This window comes from Phyllostomus discolor, chromosome 8 (assembly GCF_004126475.2).
Source record: "Phyllostomus discolor isolate MPI-MPIP mPhyDis1 chromosome 8, mPhyDis1.pri.v3, whole genome shotgun sequence".
Taxonomy (NCBI): Eukaryota; Metazoa; Chordata; class Mammalia; order Chiroptera; family Phyllostomidae; genus Phyllostomus; species Phyllostomus discolor.
This window is the reverse complement of record NC_040910.2, coordinates 42,797,821-42,816,833: the sequence shown is the minus strand read 5'-3', so window position 1 is coordinate 42,816,833 and position 19,013 is coordinate 42,797,821. Positions and strand designations below refer to the sequence as shown.

Here is a 19,013-nt window from a genome sequence, read left to right as displayed (position 1 = left end):
GTAGCCTGATTCCAGCTGCACTGAGGGGCTCTCTCACTGCGCGGCGCGTCCATTGAGTGACACCTGGGCAACGGAAAGGGGCGGAGGCTGTGGCGCCGAGAGGGGGCTTGAACTCCAGGAGGCTGGGCTTTAGCGAATGGGCTGAGGTCTTCGAGAAGGAGGCGGGAATTCTCCCAGCCAATAGGTGGACGCGCCCTCGTTGCCGCTCTATGCCGCTCCGCCCCGGCTCGCTGGTCCCAGAAGGCGCCGGGTTCCCCAAGATGGCGGCCGACGTGTCCGTTACTCACCGGCCCCCACTGAGCCCGGAGCCTGGGGCCGAGGTTGAAGCTGATGATGCCGCGGAGCGCCGGGCGCCCGAAGAAGAACTACCACCGCTAGATCCAGAGGAGATCAGGAAACGCCTGGAACACACTGAGCGCCAGTTCCGTAACCGCCGCAAGATACTCATCCGGGGCCTCCCGGGGGACGTGACCAACCAGGTATGGGGGGGCAGTGTGAGAGCGTGGCGGGAAATACCACCGTGCGCGTGCGCGCGGGGGGGGGGGGAACTAGGCAACACCAACGCTCGCGTGCCGGGGGGTGGGAGCCCTGGCGGGCGAGTCTTAGCGCAAGATCCAGGAGAGGTTGGAAGAGACCAAGAGAGGGTTGGGGGGGACGGTGATGGAGGGAGAAGCCAACTTTGGACTGAGGCAGGACGTTGCGGGGTGGGGGGGGAGGCGATCACAGGCTTGGAAGAGACAAAATGATTGAAGTGGGAGGACAGCTTTAGCCAAATTGGGGGATTGTGAATGGACAGCTAGACTACTCCCAGCCCTGATTGTTTTCATTCCCCTCTACCATGGGATAGCAGGACCCTATAGCCACCAGTTTCAGGGTTGGCTAGAATACCCTTAGCACGGTTTATTAACTTCTCTTAAGGATAGATCAGAAGTTGTAGCAGCTCCTGGGGTCTTTCTTCCCCAAAAGTCCCAAGATGAATTTGGAAAAAGAGGTATTCTGCCCACAGACGTGAAAGAGGAGGGACCAGTGTTCTGTCGGGCCCCACGCCCCACCTTGGCTGATCTGGCCAGGGCTGCTCTTCTCTTGGGGCCTATGTGCAGGGCTTTCCAGTGCTCTTTGGACCCAAGGAGACTGCATCTGGTATGCCCTGCCCTGTAATTGTAGAATGGGTTCTTTCTTCCTGTTGCTGAGAATTTCTGCTCTCTGGCCCACCAACACGTTGGCCACAGGCTCACACTGCCTATAGGTGACCACATGGCTGGTAGGACCCCCAGGATGTTAGAAGGGCATGACTTGGGGACAGACCTGGGGCTTGCACCACTAAGCATGATCTGGTTTGTTTTCAGAGCAGGCCCTGCTCCTAACACCTGCCATCTCTCAGTTGAGAACACATTGTGTCTCCTGCAGGGTGCACAGTGTATCTGGCACAAGCGGGCTCCAGAGCCTCACCCCCACAGCTGGTTTGAAAGAAGGAGGCTATGTCAGTAGGAGGGAATTGGAAAGCCACACAATGTAGGCTTCAAGTACACAGGGTCCCCAGTTAGGTACCCCTGGTTGGCATTCCTGTTGCCACTTTGACCAACCCCATGACCTTCACCTCCCTGAGCCTCAGTTTCCTCATTTGCAAAATGGATTTGTTAATACCTAACTTATAACATTGTTGAGAACAGTCTTGCCAGGTGAGGGTCAGACAGATTGGACAACTTCTCTAAGTGTATACGGCAGTGCTTAGACCTGAACTCAGACCCACCTGGCTCTCTAAGAGCATGTCGTGTTGGTTAGGAGCATGGGGTCTGCAGTTAGACTCTGAATTACAGCTCTGCCAGGTCTGGCCTCAATGCCTTTGGGGAAGTAACCGCTCTGAGCCTCAGTTTCCTCCTTTGTGAAATGGGGAATAAAATTGATCTGCCTTCATAGCTGTTCCATGTGAAGGTGGCACTGGATTGCTTCCTTCATCCCTTGGTGACTCCCTGTCCTTTGGCTTCTGTCTCCGCAGGAAGTGCACGACCTGCTCAGCGACTATGAGCTCAAGTACTGTTTTGTGGACAAATACAAAGGGACAGGTTTGTGGGGCTGTGGGGTGGGCTAGTGACAAGGAGTGACAGCCCCTAAAACTAGGAGCTTTCTGGCCCAGTGTCTCATTTCCTGAATTTTGGGCCCAACATCGTCCCCTAGACCAGCACAAGACAGACTGTTGTCCCAGTCTTTCCTGGATGTCCATCATGGAGTAGGCTTGATATGTACCTTCTCTAAGCCGCTCAGCCAGATACCTGAGCACGGGGCTCCCCTGCTTCCTGTGCCATCCCCTCTATCCCATAGCCAGCCAGTCACCCAGGCCTGTCTGGCCTTCTTCAAGCTCTCCAGAACAATTGGTGGCCCTCCGCCTCTGCCAAAATGGTGGCCTCCCTCTGGCCTTTCTGCCTGCATGATTTCACACTCCTGCTTGCCCTCCCAGGGAGCCAGGGTCCATCAAATTTGATCAGTCTGATTGCAAATCTGGTTGAACCTAATCCTAACCTGATTGCTATTCTCTCTCCTCAAAACCTGTCTGAGGCTCCTCTAGACACTATCTTGTAAGGGTGTGCCCCAGCCTTGCCATCTCCTTAGTGTCAAGCTTCCAAGGCATTCCATTTGCCACTGTTGTTAGCTGTTCCCTCTTCTGTCCAGGTGGAGGCAGGCAGCTCCTCATAGTGCCCTGAGCACTCTTTCCCCATCGTAACAGTGATGCCCTGGGCTGTCACTGCTGGCTCACTCACCTGCCTCCTGCACTGAGTGGTCATCTCCGTGAGAACAGACACAGGTCTTATCAGCTTGCACCTCCCCCCTCCCAACTTGTGTGGGAGACCCTTGGTGGGTGTCTGTGTCCTCTACATATTGTATGTGCAATCTGTAATTTGGGTGAGAAGCAGGTGAGTGAGAACAGATGACCCTGGAGACCTACCTGGTGGACCAAGGTAGTGGTTAAGATCATGGGCTTTGGAGGTAAAAGCACCTGGGTTTGAGTCCTAATCTGTCCTCACTGTGTGGCCATAGGCAAGTGAGTCACCCTTTCTGAGCCTCAGTTCTCTCACCAGCAAATTGGGCATGACCTGCTTGGTTTGGCCACAAGGCCAAAGCCATTAAAATACCTAAAAAGGGTGTGGGTGTCTGGCACTTGGTAGATACTTAGTAAACTAATTGGCAGGGGCAGTAAGTCAGGATTATTGAGCACCTCATAAGTGTATGTGCCAGACATTGAGGATCCAGAGGTTAAGTGACTCTTTTGTTAATAATGTCTTTCAGTGAATGTTTATTGAGCACCAGTGTGTGCTAGGACTAGAGAACACAGCTGTGAACCAAATGGAGATGGTTTAGTCTTGGGGAGAGGGATGTCACTCACACAACTGCAGGCATGAAGGTGATGTGGTTGTGGCACTAGAAGCTGCAGGGTGCTGTGGGAGCCCAGAGCTGGGATCTGAAACAGGAATAGTCAGGGTAGGCCTCGTGGGGGAAGTGATGTGTGCAGTCAATCTGAAGGGTATATCAGGATTAACCAGGTGAAAAAAGGGAAGGGGGGTCAGTGTTTCATGCTCAGGGAAAAGCAGGTGCAAAGGCCTGTGGGGGCATGTGTTGGGCATGGTCCAGCATGTAGTGGCAAGAGATGGGAAAGGAGGTCAGCAAAGCCATGGGACCAGGCTACACAGGCTCCCTTGGGGCCTGCAGTGAGAAGCCTCTGGATAAGGCCTTGGCACGTTCTGATTATCATTTTTGAAAAGCTATAGCTGTTGAGTAAACAGCAAGTCAGGAGTGGCAGGGGGACTGAGGCTGAGGCAGGGATTCAAACATGAGAAGTGTTGGTGGCCTAGAAAGGTGGTAAGGAAAGGGTGGGTGCAGAGTGGGGCTGTGGAGGTGTCTGCCTGGGTTCAAGTCCAGGTTCCTCCCCTTGGGCAGGAGGGCACAGCTTTAGACCCACTTCCCTGCTAGCACAATGGTGGTTATGCCCATTCAACAGATGGGGAAACTGAGGCCCCTCACAGCCACTTGGGCTGGAGTTGAAGTGCAGGCTCCAGTGACCACATGCTTAACCACTACCCTATATGTCATCCAAGTCACACACTTATTTCCTATGTATCACTTAGCCAGGCACACAGTAAGTAGATAAGAGGGCAGGTGAGCTCATGAGTAGGTTGAGAGCAGGAGTGGGGGTGAGGGCAGGGAGCAAGTCTCCTGGAGGCGGGTGGTACTTGTGTGAGTTTCTCAAGGCTGGCAACTATCCAGTCTGCTGGGGCATGAGGTGTCCTGGTAGGTCAGTAATGTGACATCACATGTAATTTAGAGAGAGGTAACAGTGGGCGGTCATGGGGACGAGAGCAGACTCTCAGGGACCCCACTGACCCACTCCTCCTCCTGCTACAGCCTTCGTGACCCTGCTGAATGGGGAGCAGGCTGAGGCCGCCATCAAAACCTTCCACCAGAGCTGCCTGCGGGAGCGAGAGCTATCAGTGCAGCTGCAGCCCACCGACGCCTTGCTCTGCGTGGCCAACCTGCCCCCCAGCCTCACACAGCAGCAGTTTGAGGAGCTAGTACGGCCCTTCGGCAGCCTGGAGCGCTGCTTCCTGGTCTATAGCGAGTGTACTGGCCATTCCAAGGGCTATGGCTTCGCTGAGTACATGAAAAAGGACTCAGCTGCCCGTGCCAAGTCGGACCTTCTGGGCAAGCCCCTGGGCACGCGCACCCTGTATGTGCACTGGACAGATGCGGGGCAACTGACACCAGCCCTGCTCCACTCCCGCTGCCTCTGTGTTGACCGCCTGCCCGCTGGCTTCAGTGATGTGGAAGCCCTGCGCCGGGCTCTGTCAGCTGTCCACACACCGACCTTCTGCCAGGTGAGCTGTGCCTGGAGTGGGAGCTGGGGAGCAGATGCCAAGTCCCGAGCACCTGGGAGGGGGGGGTCTTTGGAGTCACTGTCCCTGTCCCAGTCTCCTGTGTCCCTTTTTAGTAGTCTTGATGACACCACATTCAGTGGGGGTCTTGTTAGGCCACATGGTGCAGTGGGTGACAGCTCAGATGGGAGTCAGGTTATTGAGGCTCAAATCCCTGCGCCCCTCTAGTGACTGGTTTGACCTCGCTGGCTTTCTCTCCCCGTGAAGTGCAGGTGAGGCTGCCCTTGTTAAAGCTGGGCAGGAGGCTTGCTCATCCCTCATTCACTGTCACATCTGCACTCATATGTTTCTGGAATACCTCCTGGGTCCTAAGTGCAGCATGGAGGAGACTGCTCCAGAGGAGCCCAGTTTGTTTAAGGCCTGAGGTCAGGAAGTGCACTTGACCAGATTCATTCTTAAGAAGGGGTTCAAAAATCACACATTGGTTAACAAAATAATCCCTGGTTCACCCAAGTCACATTTGTCAGGCACTTCTGTATGTGTGCCCAGCCCTGTGGCAGGCACCATGGGGGTGAATAGGCCGGGCCCAGCCCTGGGAGAGCCCCGGGTGGTCTTGCCTACAGATTGCCAAGACGGGTGTTCCTTCAGCACCCGCTGGATCGTGAACATATTATTGCTATCCCTTTATCCTGTAACAGCCTGGACAGGCAGATATTATCCTCTTTTTTGGGAGGGGACCCTGAGGCACAGAGTAATCAAGTGACCTGCCTTGGGTCATATAGCTGAAACCTTGTAGGGCCAAGATTGGAATGCTGCAGCCTGGCCCCAGGGCCCTGGGGCCCCAGACATCCTGAAGGAGGCTGGTACCTGGCTCAGACAGGACAGTTCTGGACCCAGACCTCAGCTCTGTGGTTTTGGGTGGGGCCCACTCCTCCATATGGATGGATGTTAGGACCTGGGGAATTGGACATCTGTAGGAGCTCCTCCCCTCGTTCCCTCAGCATTCATTCATGCTCCTGCCCCTACTGTGTGTCAGGCCCTGGGCAGGGCACAGGACACTGATGAGTTAGCTTGGAAGCCACCTCCTCATGTAGAACGTGAGGATTGCAAGGCCATGACCAACTACAGGTTCTCTTTCTGAGCCTCAGTTTCCCCCTCTGGAAATGGGGCTAGCAGCACTTTTTGATTGGGCTATTGTGAACAGCTGCCTGTTTATTCTTCCACTTACATTAGGCATTCTAATTGAACAGAGGCTGGATTCGAGGTCAGGAAGGTTGAGGTTTGAGCCTCAGTTCCCTTACTTAAGAGCCACATGGCCTTGGTTCCCTTTGACCCTTTTATTCATCAGAGTCTCTGTTCATCTGTGATGGTGAGAAGACGTGCATCCGGGCCTTCAGGTGGGGCCTGGCCAGAGGTGGGCTGATGGCTAGCGCCTTCCCTACCTGGGCACTCAAAGTGGTGCTGGGCCTCAGCCAGCAGCCTCCCTGAACTGCTATGCCTGGTGACCCACCTCTGCTCTTGTCGAATGTCTTACTGAATCCCCACACCTACCCTTTGAAGTAGGTACAGTTGCTGCCCATCTTCCAGATGAGGAAACCAAAGGCCAGGGCTGGCCATTTGCAGGGCCCTGCCCAGAATCAAGGTCAGACAGTTGACTCTAGGGCCCATGCCTTTAACTGAGTGCCCCTGCCTCCCAGGGTGGCCAATGCCACACTGGGAGTTTGCTGTCCTGAGGGGGTGTGGGGTTTTATTTTCAACATAATCACGATGAGACCACCAAGGAGACCCCATAGCCACCCACTGTAGTGCACTTTGCCATTTATTCACAGGGCAATCTATATATCATAAATGCCTTAATTCATTATAGAGTTGCAAAAAAAGTACTTGAATACTATAGATATGTATAAAGTAGGTTTGTGAAAAAAGCCTTTTCCATTTGTTTTTCTGAATGGGCAGTCCAATCGCATGTGGAAATTGAGCGAGTTCTGTGTAAAGGCTCCCTGCAGGCCCCCAGCTCTTTTCCCCGCAGGACCCCACTCCCACCCCTCTGCCCTGTCCTTCCAGTGAGATCTCGCTGCGCAGTTCCGATGAGTTCCTGCATTCCTCTTTTCTTGACCCAGTTGTTGCTGTGCCTATGTTGGTTTGGCTTTTCCCCTTGTTGTGTCCTGGCCATCTTTCCACATTCCAACGTGAGAACGTTCTCATCCCTTTTGCAGCTGTGCCATATTCCATTTTATGAAGTCCACTGTTCTGTACTGGTGGGTGTTGCACTTGTCCCAAACTGCACCACACTCTAGCTCTGTGGCCTGGGCAAGGGACTGCCCCTCTCAGAGCCTCATTTCCTCATCTGCAGCGTGCTGACGGGGCCTGCATGTGGGTGCAGTGAAGGGCCCAGCTGGGTGCTCTCACCCAGAACCTATTTGCTCTGGGACAGCCTCGCCCAGAATTCTAGCACCCTCAGTGCCCTGAAAACTGGGAGGTCTGGCAGCAAAGAACCAGTGTGGAGCTGTTCATGGCTTTCTCCTTGTGTCTTGCTGCAGAGCTATTTGTGTGTTTGATTTTCAGGGTTCCCCGGACCCCACTGTGGTGACTGATATGTAATATATAGTGTGTGTGACATTCTCCCTTTCTCATTTCTCAAAAATTTTCAGTTCTGGAACATATCTGGCCCCAGGGTCTAGAGGAGGGGCTGTGGGCCTGAAGTATCAAATGGCTGCAGTCAAGGGCAGTAGAGAGGCCTCCCTGGTCTGCCCATGACCACACCTCTGTTCCCTGTCTCATGGGCTATGTTTCCTTGCACCACCAGTCTCCAACCTGAGCTCAGAGGCCACCTGCTTTGTTCCCCAGCTGTGTGCCTTCCCAGCCCTGGCTGCAGCATCCTTGGCCTCAGGCTCCTGATTTGCTGGTACTCCTAGGCCACCTCCCTCTCCCAGCCAGTCCCTCTTCCTGTCAGCCCAGCAGCCTCAGTGCACCTTCAGCTCACCACTCCTATCTCTGTGCTGTCCTGTGCTCAGGAATCACACAAAGCCCCAAAGTGATAGTGGTATGAGGCCCAAGAGAGTTGATCCCTGTGAGGTGGGTCCCAGCTCTGCCCTCCCATCAGCTCTGTGACTTTGAGCATACTGACGTCTGAGCCTCAGTTGTCCCCTCTGAGAAGTGGGTAGGATGCAGCTTCTCAGGGCCATTGAAAAGAGTCGATGAGCAAATGCAGGAACATGGCTCAGGACAGTGTTGGACCCCCAAATAATACCCTCTTGGTGTGGGTGGGTTCTCTATCATAATTGGGATCCATGTCTGGTCACAGTGATCACTGTACCCCTGGCACTCATGTTCACCTCCCTGCCACCCCCACCAGCTGGCATACGGCCAGGACGGGCAGCTGAAGGGCTTCGCCGTGCTGGAGTATGAGACAGCTGAGATGGCCGAAGAAGCACAGCAGCAAGCAGACGGCCTCGCACTGGGGGGCAGCCACCTGCGCACCTCCTTCTGCGCCCCAGGGCCTCCTGGCCGCAGCATGCTGGCTGCACTCATTGCTGCCCAGGCCACAGTAAGTGCCCAAGGAGTGGGAATAGGGTAGCTGGGGGGCCAGGCCCTCCTCTCTTGAGAAATCAGGGCTCCTGGTCTTTATTACCCAGGTTCTGGGGCAACAGGGAGGGACATGGTCCCACCTCTGGCCTAGCTGGGCTGTGAACCACCTTCCTCTTCTCTCCTCAGGCCCTCAATCGGGGCAAAGGCCTCCTGCCTGAACCCAGCATCCTGCAGCTGCTCAACAGCCTGGGGCCCTCTGCCTCCCTCCAGCTGCTGCTTAATCCTCTGCTTCATGGCAACTCAGGAGGCAAGCAGGGTAAGGCGGGTCAGGTAGGCAGTGGGTGGGGTCCCAAGCCTCTCAGAACCAGGCAACTCCCCAGGACTGTGTTCCCATCTGAGCTCCCAGTGTCAACAGCCCCCCATGAGCAAGAACAGGGGTGAAAATGGGGGTCACCTGCAAGGGGTCATAGATGGCAGCCTTGCAGTCTGCAGGGAGGCAGGGTGGTAGAAAAGGGGCCATCCTTCCCCAGGGTGAACTTTCCCTTCCCAGGCCCTTCCTTGGGGCTGTTCACTTGCCCTCTTATGGTATCAGGCCCAGGGCCGTCTTTAATTGAGGAGGGGGACTTCTATCTAGGAACCACCACCCATTTCCTGGTCTCCTCCCAGGTCTCCTGGGTGCACCCCCGGCCATGCCACTGCTTAACGGACCCGCCCTGTCCACAGCGCTGCTGCAACTGGCCCTGCAGGCGCAGGGTCAGAAGGTAACATGGCCATGGGCCCTGGCTTCCTGCTCACACACACACGCTCTCGGTTTCAAACACTCCTTGCACCTGCCAGTGGCTTGCCCTCCGGCTTGTGGGCCATCTGACTGTCCCTGGTGCTTAATATGGGGCCTGGCCTGTTGCAGGTGTGCAGGACTCAGGAAGTGGCTCTGTCTGGGAAAGAAAGACCAGGCCTCACTGGGGAACAGAGTGGCCTCTTACCCCAATTCCCTCATGCAAAGACATACAAAAAGACACACATGTACATACACCATACCACCACAATGCATACACGGAGATGTGGAGACATGCACATATGCAGAAACCTACACCCATGGAGGTGCACACACAGAGACAGCACACGACCCTCGGTGCAGACACAGAAACATACACACAGAGACATGCACACACACAAAAAAAAAACAGTACACACACTGCTGTCTGGGTTGATTCACTGGGGCCAAGTCCACTGTGACATGAGTATGATGGTAACTGACAGAATGTGAGGTTGTGGGCTTGGACCTTTATCTGCCTAAGAGACCGACTAAGTCCATGGGTAGCTAAGAATGCCTGCCTCCGTGCTAATCAGCAAGGGGGCTGGATGTGGGGTGGTGGGTGCCTGAGGATTGTCACTGTGTATGTCTGAGAGGGACTCACAGTGTGGGGTGATAGCACCTGACTGCTGAATGTGTGGTCCATGTTCCCTTGGTTTCCCCAAGGTCTCCCATGGGCATTGGCATGCAGGAGGCCCTTGGCTACCATTGGCTGGCCAGATGGGTGAGAGCCAGGGAGTTGCAGACACTGGGGGACACATGACCAAGCATGGGCTGGAGTCTGGGTGTGCTGGGTGTTGTCACTGCTGAGGCCCTGGGCAACACCTGTCTGCTGCTCAGGCCACACTGCCCCCATCTCCAGCTGACTCTGTTCTATCCCCAGAAGCCCGGGATCCTGGGAGACTCTCCCCTGGGCACCCTCCAACCTGGGTCCCAGTCGGCCAACCCCCTCCTTGGGGAGCTGTCTGCAGGTAACAGACCCTGCTCCCTCGTCATCTCTGGGCCCATCCTGCTTCCCCTTCACTCATTGGGTGTGTTAATTTCCAGCTGTATGGCCTTGGACAAGTGACCTAACCTTTTTGGGTTTCAGTGTCTGTCAGCCAGGTACCCACCTCCTGAGGGCTTCCATGAGCATTCTGGAGTTGACGCACTCACAGGACTCTGCTCAGTGCACAGGACATAGTTGTCCCTCACCTGCCTACCCTTGTCCAAGCAGATGTGCTAGGACCTTGGGAAGGAAAGGTCCTGTATGTCTGGGCCACTGACACCTTCCTCCTCTCTGTAGGAGGGGGCCTTCCCCCAGAGCTGCCACCCCGGCGAGGGAAGCCACCACCCCTACTGCCGCCACTGCTCGGCCCTTCCTCGGGTGATCGGGAAAGCATGGGCCTGGGTCCCCCAGCAGCCCAGCTCACTCCATCCCCTGCCCCTGTGGGGCTCCTAGGCACTGGCCTCAGGGGCCTCCAGAAAGACAGTGGACCTCTGCCAACGCCCCCCGGGGTAAGGTCCTGCCCTGTGCCTAGCACTGTTCCAGCTCCCTGCCCTGCAGTGTTTCCCCTGTCAGGGACCCTTGCAAATCCAGCCCTTTTGCCATAGGTTTCACTGCTTGGGGAACCCCCAAAGGACTTCCGTATCCCCCTGAACCCCTACCTGAACCTACACAGCCTGCTCCCGGCCAGCAACCTGGCGGGTAAGGAGGCCCGGAGCTGGGGAGGTGCTGGAAGAAGCCGCCGTCCAGCTGAGGGCCCCCTGCCTAATCCTCCAGCGCCCAGAGGTGGCAGCGGAGGCAGTGGCAACAGCAAAGCCTTCCAGCTCAAGTCCCGCCTACTCAGCCACCTCACCAGCACCCACCTGTCCCCTGAACCAGGGCTCCCTGACAACTATGGCTTTGACTACCCCTCGGTGAGTATCAGCCTGCCCTGTGGCTAGCCCTCCTGAAGGCGGCTGCTATGGCCCTTTGTCCCCTGAGAGCAAGGCATTCACTAAACCAGTATTTCTCTAGGACTGACTGCGCCAGGCCAAGCATTGGGGAGACGGTGGGGAACATGTCAGGCACAGTCTCTGCCCTTCAGTCTCATGTCTCTGTCTCTGCCCATCAGACCTTGCTTCCTGTCTGTCTGTCTCTCCCAAGAGGCCTTAGGCTGCACTTCTGCTTTTCCTTAGAGACAGGGCTCAGCCTTCTTGGCCCTTTTCTCTCTTCTCCTGAGATCCCTGTCTCTGTCCCTGGGGAACTGTTCCTTCTGTGACTCCAGTGTCTTCCAGGTCAGACGTTGCAGACTGGCCACTTGCAGGCCACCTGTGTTATGTTTAGCCTACACCGGATTACAAAAAAATAACAACTGAAATAAATGCTGATACCAACATATACATGTAAATACTGCAAGTGTTCACACAACCCTGATACTCAGCTTGCCTTGAAAACTCCAAACACCTGGCTCCACTGGGGCCACGTGACTTCACTGCAGTCATCACTGGGTCTGAGGTGGAACCACCCCCTGGGACAGAGCACATCTTGTCTTGTTGCCTGATGCCACAGGCCGAGTTTGCTCCATGCACTAGAATTGTCTTCTACTGGAAGGGGTAGACTTCCTTAATGACATCTGTGCTGGGCAGTTCAGCTAGGAGTGAGGTTGGTGCAGACCCCAACCCAAAACACTTTCTCCCACTTCCAGGATGTGGGACCTAGGCGGCTCTTCTCCCACCCACGGGAGCCAGCCCTCGGGCCTCACAGACCCAGCCGACACAAAGTAAGAGGTGCCCTGTGAATCCCACCTCCTGGGTGTATCAGTTAGCTCTTGCTGTGTAACCGGTGGTCCTACCACTTTGTGGCTTAGAACAGCAAACATCATTATTTCACACCATTCTGCAGGGCAGTGGGTGGGTGGTTCTCTGCAGTCACCCTGGGGCTTAGCATTCCATAGTGACTTTAGTCATATCTGCAGGTCAGTAGGATGGTGAATGGGTCTTGACTGGGGGCCTAGCTAGGATGGTGTTTCTGTTCCACGAGGAGCTCACTGCCAGCAGGACAGCCTATGGTTCCTCAGAGGCAGAAGAGAGGGCAGGTCCCTCTGCTTGCATCTTCGTGCTGTCTGTTTGCCAAAGCTAGTCATATGGCAAAGCTCAGAGAAATTTAGGGGTGGTTTACAAAAGGGGTGGGGTAATGCAATAGTCTGCCTTACTGAGCTGGCCCCCTCTCTGCAGATGTCCCCTCCACCCAGTGGCTTCAGCGAACGGAGTGGTGGGGGCGGTGGGGGATCCCTCTCTCACTTTTATTCCGGCTCACCCACTTCCTACTTCACCAGCGGCCTGCAGGCTGGCCTCAAGCAGAGCCACCTTAACAAGGTGAGGAGCCTCCCCCAGCTGAGCACAGGTTCTCAAGGACAGCCACAATGCAGGGGACCCCTGTGACCTTCTCAGTGCCTAAGTTAAGGCTAGGGTGGCAGCAGAGGTCAGCTTTGCTCAGGGCCCAACTGAAACAGGCCATCCTTCCCATACCTGTGTGTCTAGCACCTGGTGCTGCCCAGCCTTGGGCCTCTGCTCACTTCCCCAGTAGCCCAGAGGATGGGGTGGTATTAGCCCTAGTTTACACATTAAAAAAAAACTGAAGCTCAAGGAGAGGGATTAATTTGCCCTTGATCTCATGGCTAGTCAAGAGACCAGATTTGAACCTGAAGCCCTGGCCTTTGCTCTGGGGGATGTTTCCTCTCCCTCCCATCTCCCATTTCTGCCAGGCTGTCGGTTCTTCCCCACTGGGCTCCGGAGAAGGGCTCCTGGGCCTCAGCCCTGGGCCCAATGGCCACAGCCACCTACTGAAGGTACGGGCAAGGGGTTGGGGACACAGGGCTGGGGAATGGTGACCCTCCCCCCAGGTGGCCCCTGACTTGCCACACCCTTCCCTTTGTCTCCAGACACCACTGGGCGGCCAGAAACGCAGCTTTGCCCACCTGTTGCCCTCACCAGAACCCAGCCCAGAAGGCAGCTACGTGGGACAGCATTCCCAAGGCCTTGGTGGCCACTACGCAGATTCATACCTGAAGCGCAAGAGGATTTTCTAAGGGGCCAGTGCCAGAGATGCTCCAGGGCCTGTACCAAATCGCTTTTGGATTTTCTGGTGTTTTGTGTTTTTTGTTTTCGTTTTTTCCTCTCAGTAATAGAAAAATCTCTGAAAGACTTTGCTGACCAACCAGCTGGAGCCTGAGGAGTGTGGGAGAGCCTGGGGGCCACTCTGCATCTTTGGCCTGCTCCTGGCCTGGAAACCCTGCAGCCTTAAGAGAGAGAGCAGGCCAGGGCCCCTTTTGGCCCTCCCCTGTGTCTGCCTACGTCTGCCTCTCTGGGAGTCCGCTCCTGCCTTGTCACTCCTGTATCTTGGCCTTTCGAGTGCCTTGGAGGTTTCCCTAGCCTCCCGTGAGGATCAGAGACTCTCCCCCTTTTTTAACTTTGACAATTGACTTTTGTTTCCTTTTCTAATTTTTAATATTTTTTAAACAATCCAGGATAACCCCCAGCTCTTAAACCTACAAGGTTCAACATTCTTCTGGGCCTCCATTCTACACTCTGGTTTGAAATGGCTCAGTCCTTTTCTCTTCCTCGCATGTCTACTGCAGGCATGGTTGTCTCCTGCCCCTCCCTGCCCAGTCTGGCCTGTGCTCCAGCTCTGGGTGTTCCACTCCTTGCCACACTCTCCTTGCCTTCTGATGCCTTAAAGCTGAGCCCCAGGCCCCGCTGGCCAGAGCCTCTCAGATGCCAAGCTCTGGAAGCTTGACTCAGGACCAAACATCTCTGGCCTGGGGATTGGCCAGGATCCCTCTACCCAGGATCCCCACCCTGGGGACAGTAGAAGGCCAAAGCTTTGGTCATGGCACACCACCTCCACCTTCCTTCTGCCCAGGCCTAGGTGCAGAGACAGGCTTTCTCTGCCAGCTGCAACCAGATCCCTTGTTCTGTGTCTGTGGGAGTCAGGCACTGCATCTCACTGAGCCTCTGCTAGCTCCCCGCTTGCTGAAGGTGAGCTCCACGTCTCCATCCCCAGGTGACCTGGCCTCCCCTTGGCCCATTGCCAGAATCCAACAACTCCATGCAGACAAATTCTGCCCCTGCCCACCAGCAGGACCTATTAGCCTGAAGTGACCCTGGGCCCTGCCCCTGACCTACTAGGCCACCAGCATCCCTCTTCTCACTCGGGGTCTACATCCACTTCAGGGAGTTCCCCAACCCTCTCACACAGACCTTTGCTGAATTAAAGTTTGTAAGTAAATGGTTTTAAAGAAAGCAGAGCTGGCTGATTCTTGAGACAATGGGCCTGGGTGGGGGGTTTTGGAATGGCCCCCGCAAATATTGGTGCGCCGGAGACTGCCGCCGCCCCCCGCCCCCTCCCCGGCCTCCTAACCTTCGTAGTTCATTCCCCGCACAGACCTCTGCGTTCCTATTGAGGTAATTACGGGTCTATTTGTGCTTGTGTGCGCTACAGCGCATGCCTTGTTTCGGGTCACGTGGTGCCTGTCATGGCCGCCTCCGTAGCCCGAGGTGGCGCAAATGCCGGGTTCTTGCTACGGGTGGCCAAGGGTCCCTGGTGGAGCCGATTCGGGGGATTTTGGGGATCCGGGGAGGCTGCGGCGCCAGTGACAGCCAGAAAAATCCGGGTGACAGGTATCTGGGGCGCCTGAACGGGTGGGGACAGCAGCACTAACCCGCCGAATGCCCACAGGGCGCTGTGCCTGTCTTACCCAACTGTGTTTTCCAGGCTCGTGCTCAGCCGGGGAGGAAGAAGCCAGCGGCCCCGAGCGGCCCGGGGACGTGTGAGTGGGGGGGGTGGAGAGGGCGGCATGTCCTCCATTCCTCATCCCACGAGGTTTTCCTAGTTCCTACCTTATCCTCCAGCCTTGGGTCCCCTTCTGCTCCGTCCAAATTCCCTGTCCGTCAGGCCCAAGCCCGACTTCCTAACCCTAGATTCCATCTGAACCCTGGGCTATTATGCAGTTCGGCATCTGCATCCCTGTGTGTCCCCAGGGTGAACGTGGTGTTCGTAGACCGGTCAGGCCAACGGATTCCTGTGAGAGGCAGAGTCGGGGACAATGTTCTCCACCTGGCCCAGCGCCATGGGGTGGATCTGGAAGGTGGGAACCGGGCACAGGGAATTTCAGATGCCCTTACCGTTCGTTAAAAACAAAACACCCCCCCACACACACACACAAATCAGATGTGTCCACTGATTAATCCTACCATGGCTTCCCACCAGCCCTGTCTTAAATTTAGATTCCTCACCACTGCCTCATCCTCTCCCAGCTCTTAGTGTTATTTTTGCAGCCTACGTTTATTAGGTGTTCCTAAAACTCCTACCCCCTGGGAGCTTGTATTGTCTTTCTCCTTCCTTCCTGGATTCTAGCCACATTGCCTTTCTTACTATCCTTCTAACTGCCCACATCATTTCTGCCTCAGGACTTTTGCATTTTCTCCTACCAGGGTCTGAAGTGATTTTCCACCAGATCTTCTGGTTTCTTTTCAAACTTCAAGTCTGAATGTAAATTTCACCTTCCTGACAGTCTCATTCCCTGGACTCTCTCATATGACTGTGTTTTATTATCCTCATAGCCCTTCTCACCGTTTCATTTCCTTCTTTGTCATCTCTCCCCAGAGTAAGATGAGAAACCCTGTATGCCTTGTTCACACATGTCTTTTACCCATCATGGCATTTAGATACAACAGGTATTAAATGAGTATTTGTTGAAGGAAAGATAATAATAGCAGACATTACTTTAAACATGTTAACACAGATTAACTGATTGACTCTTCATGACAACTTTATGCAGTAGAGGAGATTATCTCATTTTATTAGTGAGGAAATTGACCACCAGGTTACGCAGGCCTGGTCCAAGTAAAGTGGCAAAATTAGATTCAAACCCAGCCAATTTTAGCCACTAAACCTGTGCTGCTCTTCTGTGAATATTGAACATTAGTGTGTACCAGGCAGCAATGCACAAAATAGGTAAGGCTCCTGTCATTTCACACCATTTCAACCTCATAGGGAGTAAATATGCAATTATGTCATCAGCGACTGAGAAGGGTAGCCCGGAAAAATGTACGGGGGTATTTGTTGGGTGAATGCAATAGGGGGCTGATTTAGTCATTGGAGCAGGGAGCTGTCTGGGGCGGGGACAGGTCCTGGCAGGCCTACCTCAAGTTTTGTTCTGGAATCTAGGGGCTGGCAGTTCAGGACACAGGCGGAAACATGAGTCTTAGAGGCAAGTGGCCAGTGTTCAGATTTTACCTCTTACCAGTTGTATGGCCCTGAGCAAGTTATTTAGCATCTCTGGGTCTCTGTTTTCTCATCTATAAAATGGGATAATTTAGTTCCATCTTGCAGAGTAGCTGTGGAAGATTAAACAGATGTCATGAGTAATACTTAGTACCTGACACATGACTAGAGACATTTATATTAGATAATCTTGATCTCAAGGGATAGGGGTGCTAACAAGGTGGGAAACAGGATTGAGAAAGGGATGCCAGAGACTACTTTGAGTTTCGAGCCAAGTTTCACCTGAGGAGACAGGGAGGTTCTTCTGGGTCAGGAGGCTGACTTGCATCTCCACCCTCATTGTCTGACATGTCTGGAAGAGAAAGGAGAATTCTGTCCATCATTCAGTTATAACAGATGTCTCGAGCATCTACAACATGCCAGGCTCAGTGTCAAGTACAGAGGGAGGAGGACAAATGGAAAGGGGACAGGTAAATCCAGAGATTAACATGGTAACTTAGACTGATAAGTGCTGTTCAGAAATTAATAAGAGATAACAAGGGGGGAGGGTAAGAAACAGGAGATGGGGAACTTGGACAGTTGAGTTCCTGAATATAAGATCTGGCCATGGAAAGAGTGGCAAGAAGGGTATTCCAGGCCAAGGGTATAGCAAGTGCAAAGGTCCTGTGGCGGTGAAGTTGAGCAAGGGGGTGGGCCAGTGTGGCTGATGTGGAGTGAGTGAGGCGGTGGGAGGATACACAGGACTGAGTGGAGGAGTTTGGGTTTTATTCTGGCTGTGAAAACCCTCTGGAAGGGTTTAGTCTGGGAGGGCCATTATCCCTGAGCACAGTTATCAGTCACCAATCAGAAGGTTGGGATTGCGTCCAGGGGCAATCAAAACTCCAGTTTCTGCATCTTTATTCCCTGATCCCTCCCCCTAATACACTAGGCCTGAGTGAGCCAGTCCCTCCTTCAGGAGCAGAAGGGAGGCAGGAACACATTTGCCCAGCACAGTGACAGGGTCACAGCAAGGGAATTCAAAGGTTACAGGGGACCTGCCTGGCCTTTCCTCTCAGCTACATTGAAGTCAAGTTCACGCTCATGAATGGTTCCTTGTATTATCCTGGTCCTCAGCTTGCTGGGGAGTCCTTGGGAAATGGGCACCCTGTACATCCTTTTGCAAAACCTATTTGTAGTTCAGGATCGGCCACCTGAGCAGATGACTGGATGTAGGTCACACGGGGTATGCAGGCCAGGGAGGGAACGATTGGGGGCATGTGGTGAAACATGCTTTCACTGGATGGCACCAGTCTGATCATGCCACTCACCTACACTCCCTTCACTTGCTGCCCCCTAGGGGCCTGTGAAGCTTCCCTGGCATGCTCTACCTGCCACGTGTACGTGAGTGAGGACCACCTGGACCTTCTGCCTTCCCCTGATGAGAGGTGAGCAGGGCAGCTCACTCCCAGATCTGAGCTGCAGGATTGACTATTGAGCCTTTTTGTCCCTGATATCTAGAAGTCCACTGGGCAGCCCCAGCTTTTCTTCCCTTTCCAGCTGCTGGCAGGGGCACTGCCCCCTAACTACTTCCCTTGGACTCTGTCAGCCTGCCCCTCCTTGACCTGAGAGGTGCACTCTGCCCTCCTGGACCCTCACCAGCTGCACCAGCTTGTGCACTGCTAACCACTGCCTCCCTTGCCCAGGGAGGATGACATGCTGGACATGGCCCCCCTCCTCCAGGAGAACTCCCGGCTGGGCTGCCAGATCACGCTGACACCCGAGCTGGAAGGGGCTGAATTCACCCTGCCCAAGATCACCAGGAACTTCTATGTGGACGGCCATGTCCCCAAGCCACACTGATACGGGCAGCTAGACCATCCTAGATACCCATGGACCCCTGGGCCAGGACTGGAGGAAAAGCCAAAGTTGCCAGCCCAGCCCAGAGCACGGACAGGCCAGAGAGACGTGCTGGAAGCACCCAGGAGGCCAAATGTTTCAGAGAGACCCCATGTCCAGGCTCTGGTGGGAACAGGGCCCCTGCTGGGACAGCCCTCCAAGCCCTTAAGACTCTGAGTGTGGATGGAGTTGGAATCTAATTAGTGACAATAAAACGATCTTACAGAACACCAGCATCTTGAGTGTCCTTGGTGGGGAGGGTGTGCAGCCCCCAGGTCCACAACTGCATCTTCTAGCCCCTCAGCTCTCCCCTCCCACAGCAGTGGTAGGGCCAGCAGGGAAACTGAGGCACCAGCCTGGAAGACAGCCTGGGAGTCTGAGCGCAAGCGCCCACGTACTCAGCGTGGCAAGGCCCCGCCCCTACAACCGCGGAGGGATTTGAAGGGGCCCAGGCCGTCCTTGGTCACCACGGGTTGTGCAGGCTTTGGAGCGGAGTGGCGGGGTGTAGCAGAATCGGAAGGGAAAGAAGGGCCAAGGCTGACCTGAGGGCTGGGGGCAGGCCTCCGGAATCGACCCACCCCACCCAGGTGGGGTACATTTGCCCCCTCTGCCTGAAGCGCCTACACCTCCCAGGGTTCGCCTCACCCAGGTGGCGCTCATCCGTGGGCCCGTGGGGGCGGGGCAA

General features: G+C 54.8%; 2 protein-coding genes across 4 annotated transcripts; both read left to right on the top strand.

Annotated features, from left to right (window-relative positions):
* Positions 1-87: 87 nt before the first annotated feature.
* RAVER1 (ribonucleoprotein, PTB binding 1) lies at positions 88-14,466 on the top strand. 3 transcript variants are annotated; one of them, XM_028519112.2, is made up of 14 exons: positions 88-479; positions 1,997-2,063; positions 4,396-4,865; positions 8,218-8,409; positions 8,577-8,706; positions 9,057-9,151; positions 10,088-10,175; positions 10,490-10,701; positions 10,798-10,891; positions 10,967-11,103; positions 11,874-11,948; positions 12,403-12,543; positions 12,933-13,016; positions 13,110-14,466. In XM_028519112.2, the coding sequence occupies exons 1-14, from the start codon at positions 210-212 to the stop codon at positions 13,254-13,256; spliced, it is 2,202 nt and encodes a 733-aa protein (XP_028374913.1). In that variant the 5' UTR covers positions 88-209; the 3' UTR covers positions 13,257-14,466. The 3 variants fall into 3 exon arrangements, with proteins under 3 accessions (XP_028374913.1, XP_035888214.1, XP_028374912.1); XM_036032321.1 differs by having other exon boundaries at positions 10,091-10,175; positions 10,798-11,103; XM_028519111.2 differs by having other exon boundaries at positions 10,798-11,103.
* A 109-nt stretch (positions 14,467-14,575) lies between these two features.
* Positions 14,576-18,556, top strand: FDX2 (ferredoxin 2). The gene is made up of 5 exons (XM_036032323.1): positions 14,576-14,847; positions 14,942-14,996; positions 15,208-15,314; positions 17,790-17,877; positions 18,136-18,556. Exons 1-5 carry the CDS (start codon positions 14,703-14,705, stop codon positions 18,290-18,292), a joined length of 552 nt encoding a protein of 183 aa, XP_035888216.1. The 5' UTR covers positions 14,576-14,702; the 3' UTR covers positions 18,293-18,556.
* The last annotated feature ends 457 nt before the right edge of the window (positions 18,557-19,013 follow it).

Coding starts and splice junctions, on each gene's coding strand:
- RAVER1 (XM_028519111.2), top strand. CDS start 210: ATGCCGCTCCGCCCCGGCTCGCTGGTCCCAGAAGGCGCCGGGTTCCCC. Junction 480..1,996: donor CGGGGGACGTGACCAACCAG/GTATGGGGGGGC, acceptor CTGTCTCCGCAG/GAAGTGCACGACCTGCTCAG. Junction 10,176..10,489: donor CCTTGGGGAGCTGTCTGCAG/GTAACAGACCCT, acceptor TCCTCTCTGTAG/GAGGGGGCCTTCCCCCAGAG.
- FDX2 (XM_036032323.1), top strand. CDS start 14,703: ATGGCCGCCTCCGTAGCCCGAGGTGGCGCAAATGCCGGGTTCTTGCTA. Junction 14,848..14,941: donor CAGAAAAATCCGGGTGACAG/GTATCTGGGGCG, acceptor TGTGTTTTCCAG/GCTCGTGCTCAGCCGGGGAG. Junction 17,878..18,135: donor CTGCCTTCCCCTGATGAGAG/GTGAGCAGGGCA, acceptor TCCCTTGCCCAG/GGAGGATGACATGCTGGACA.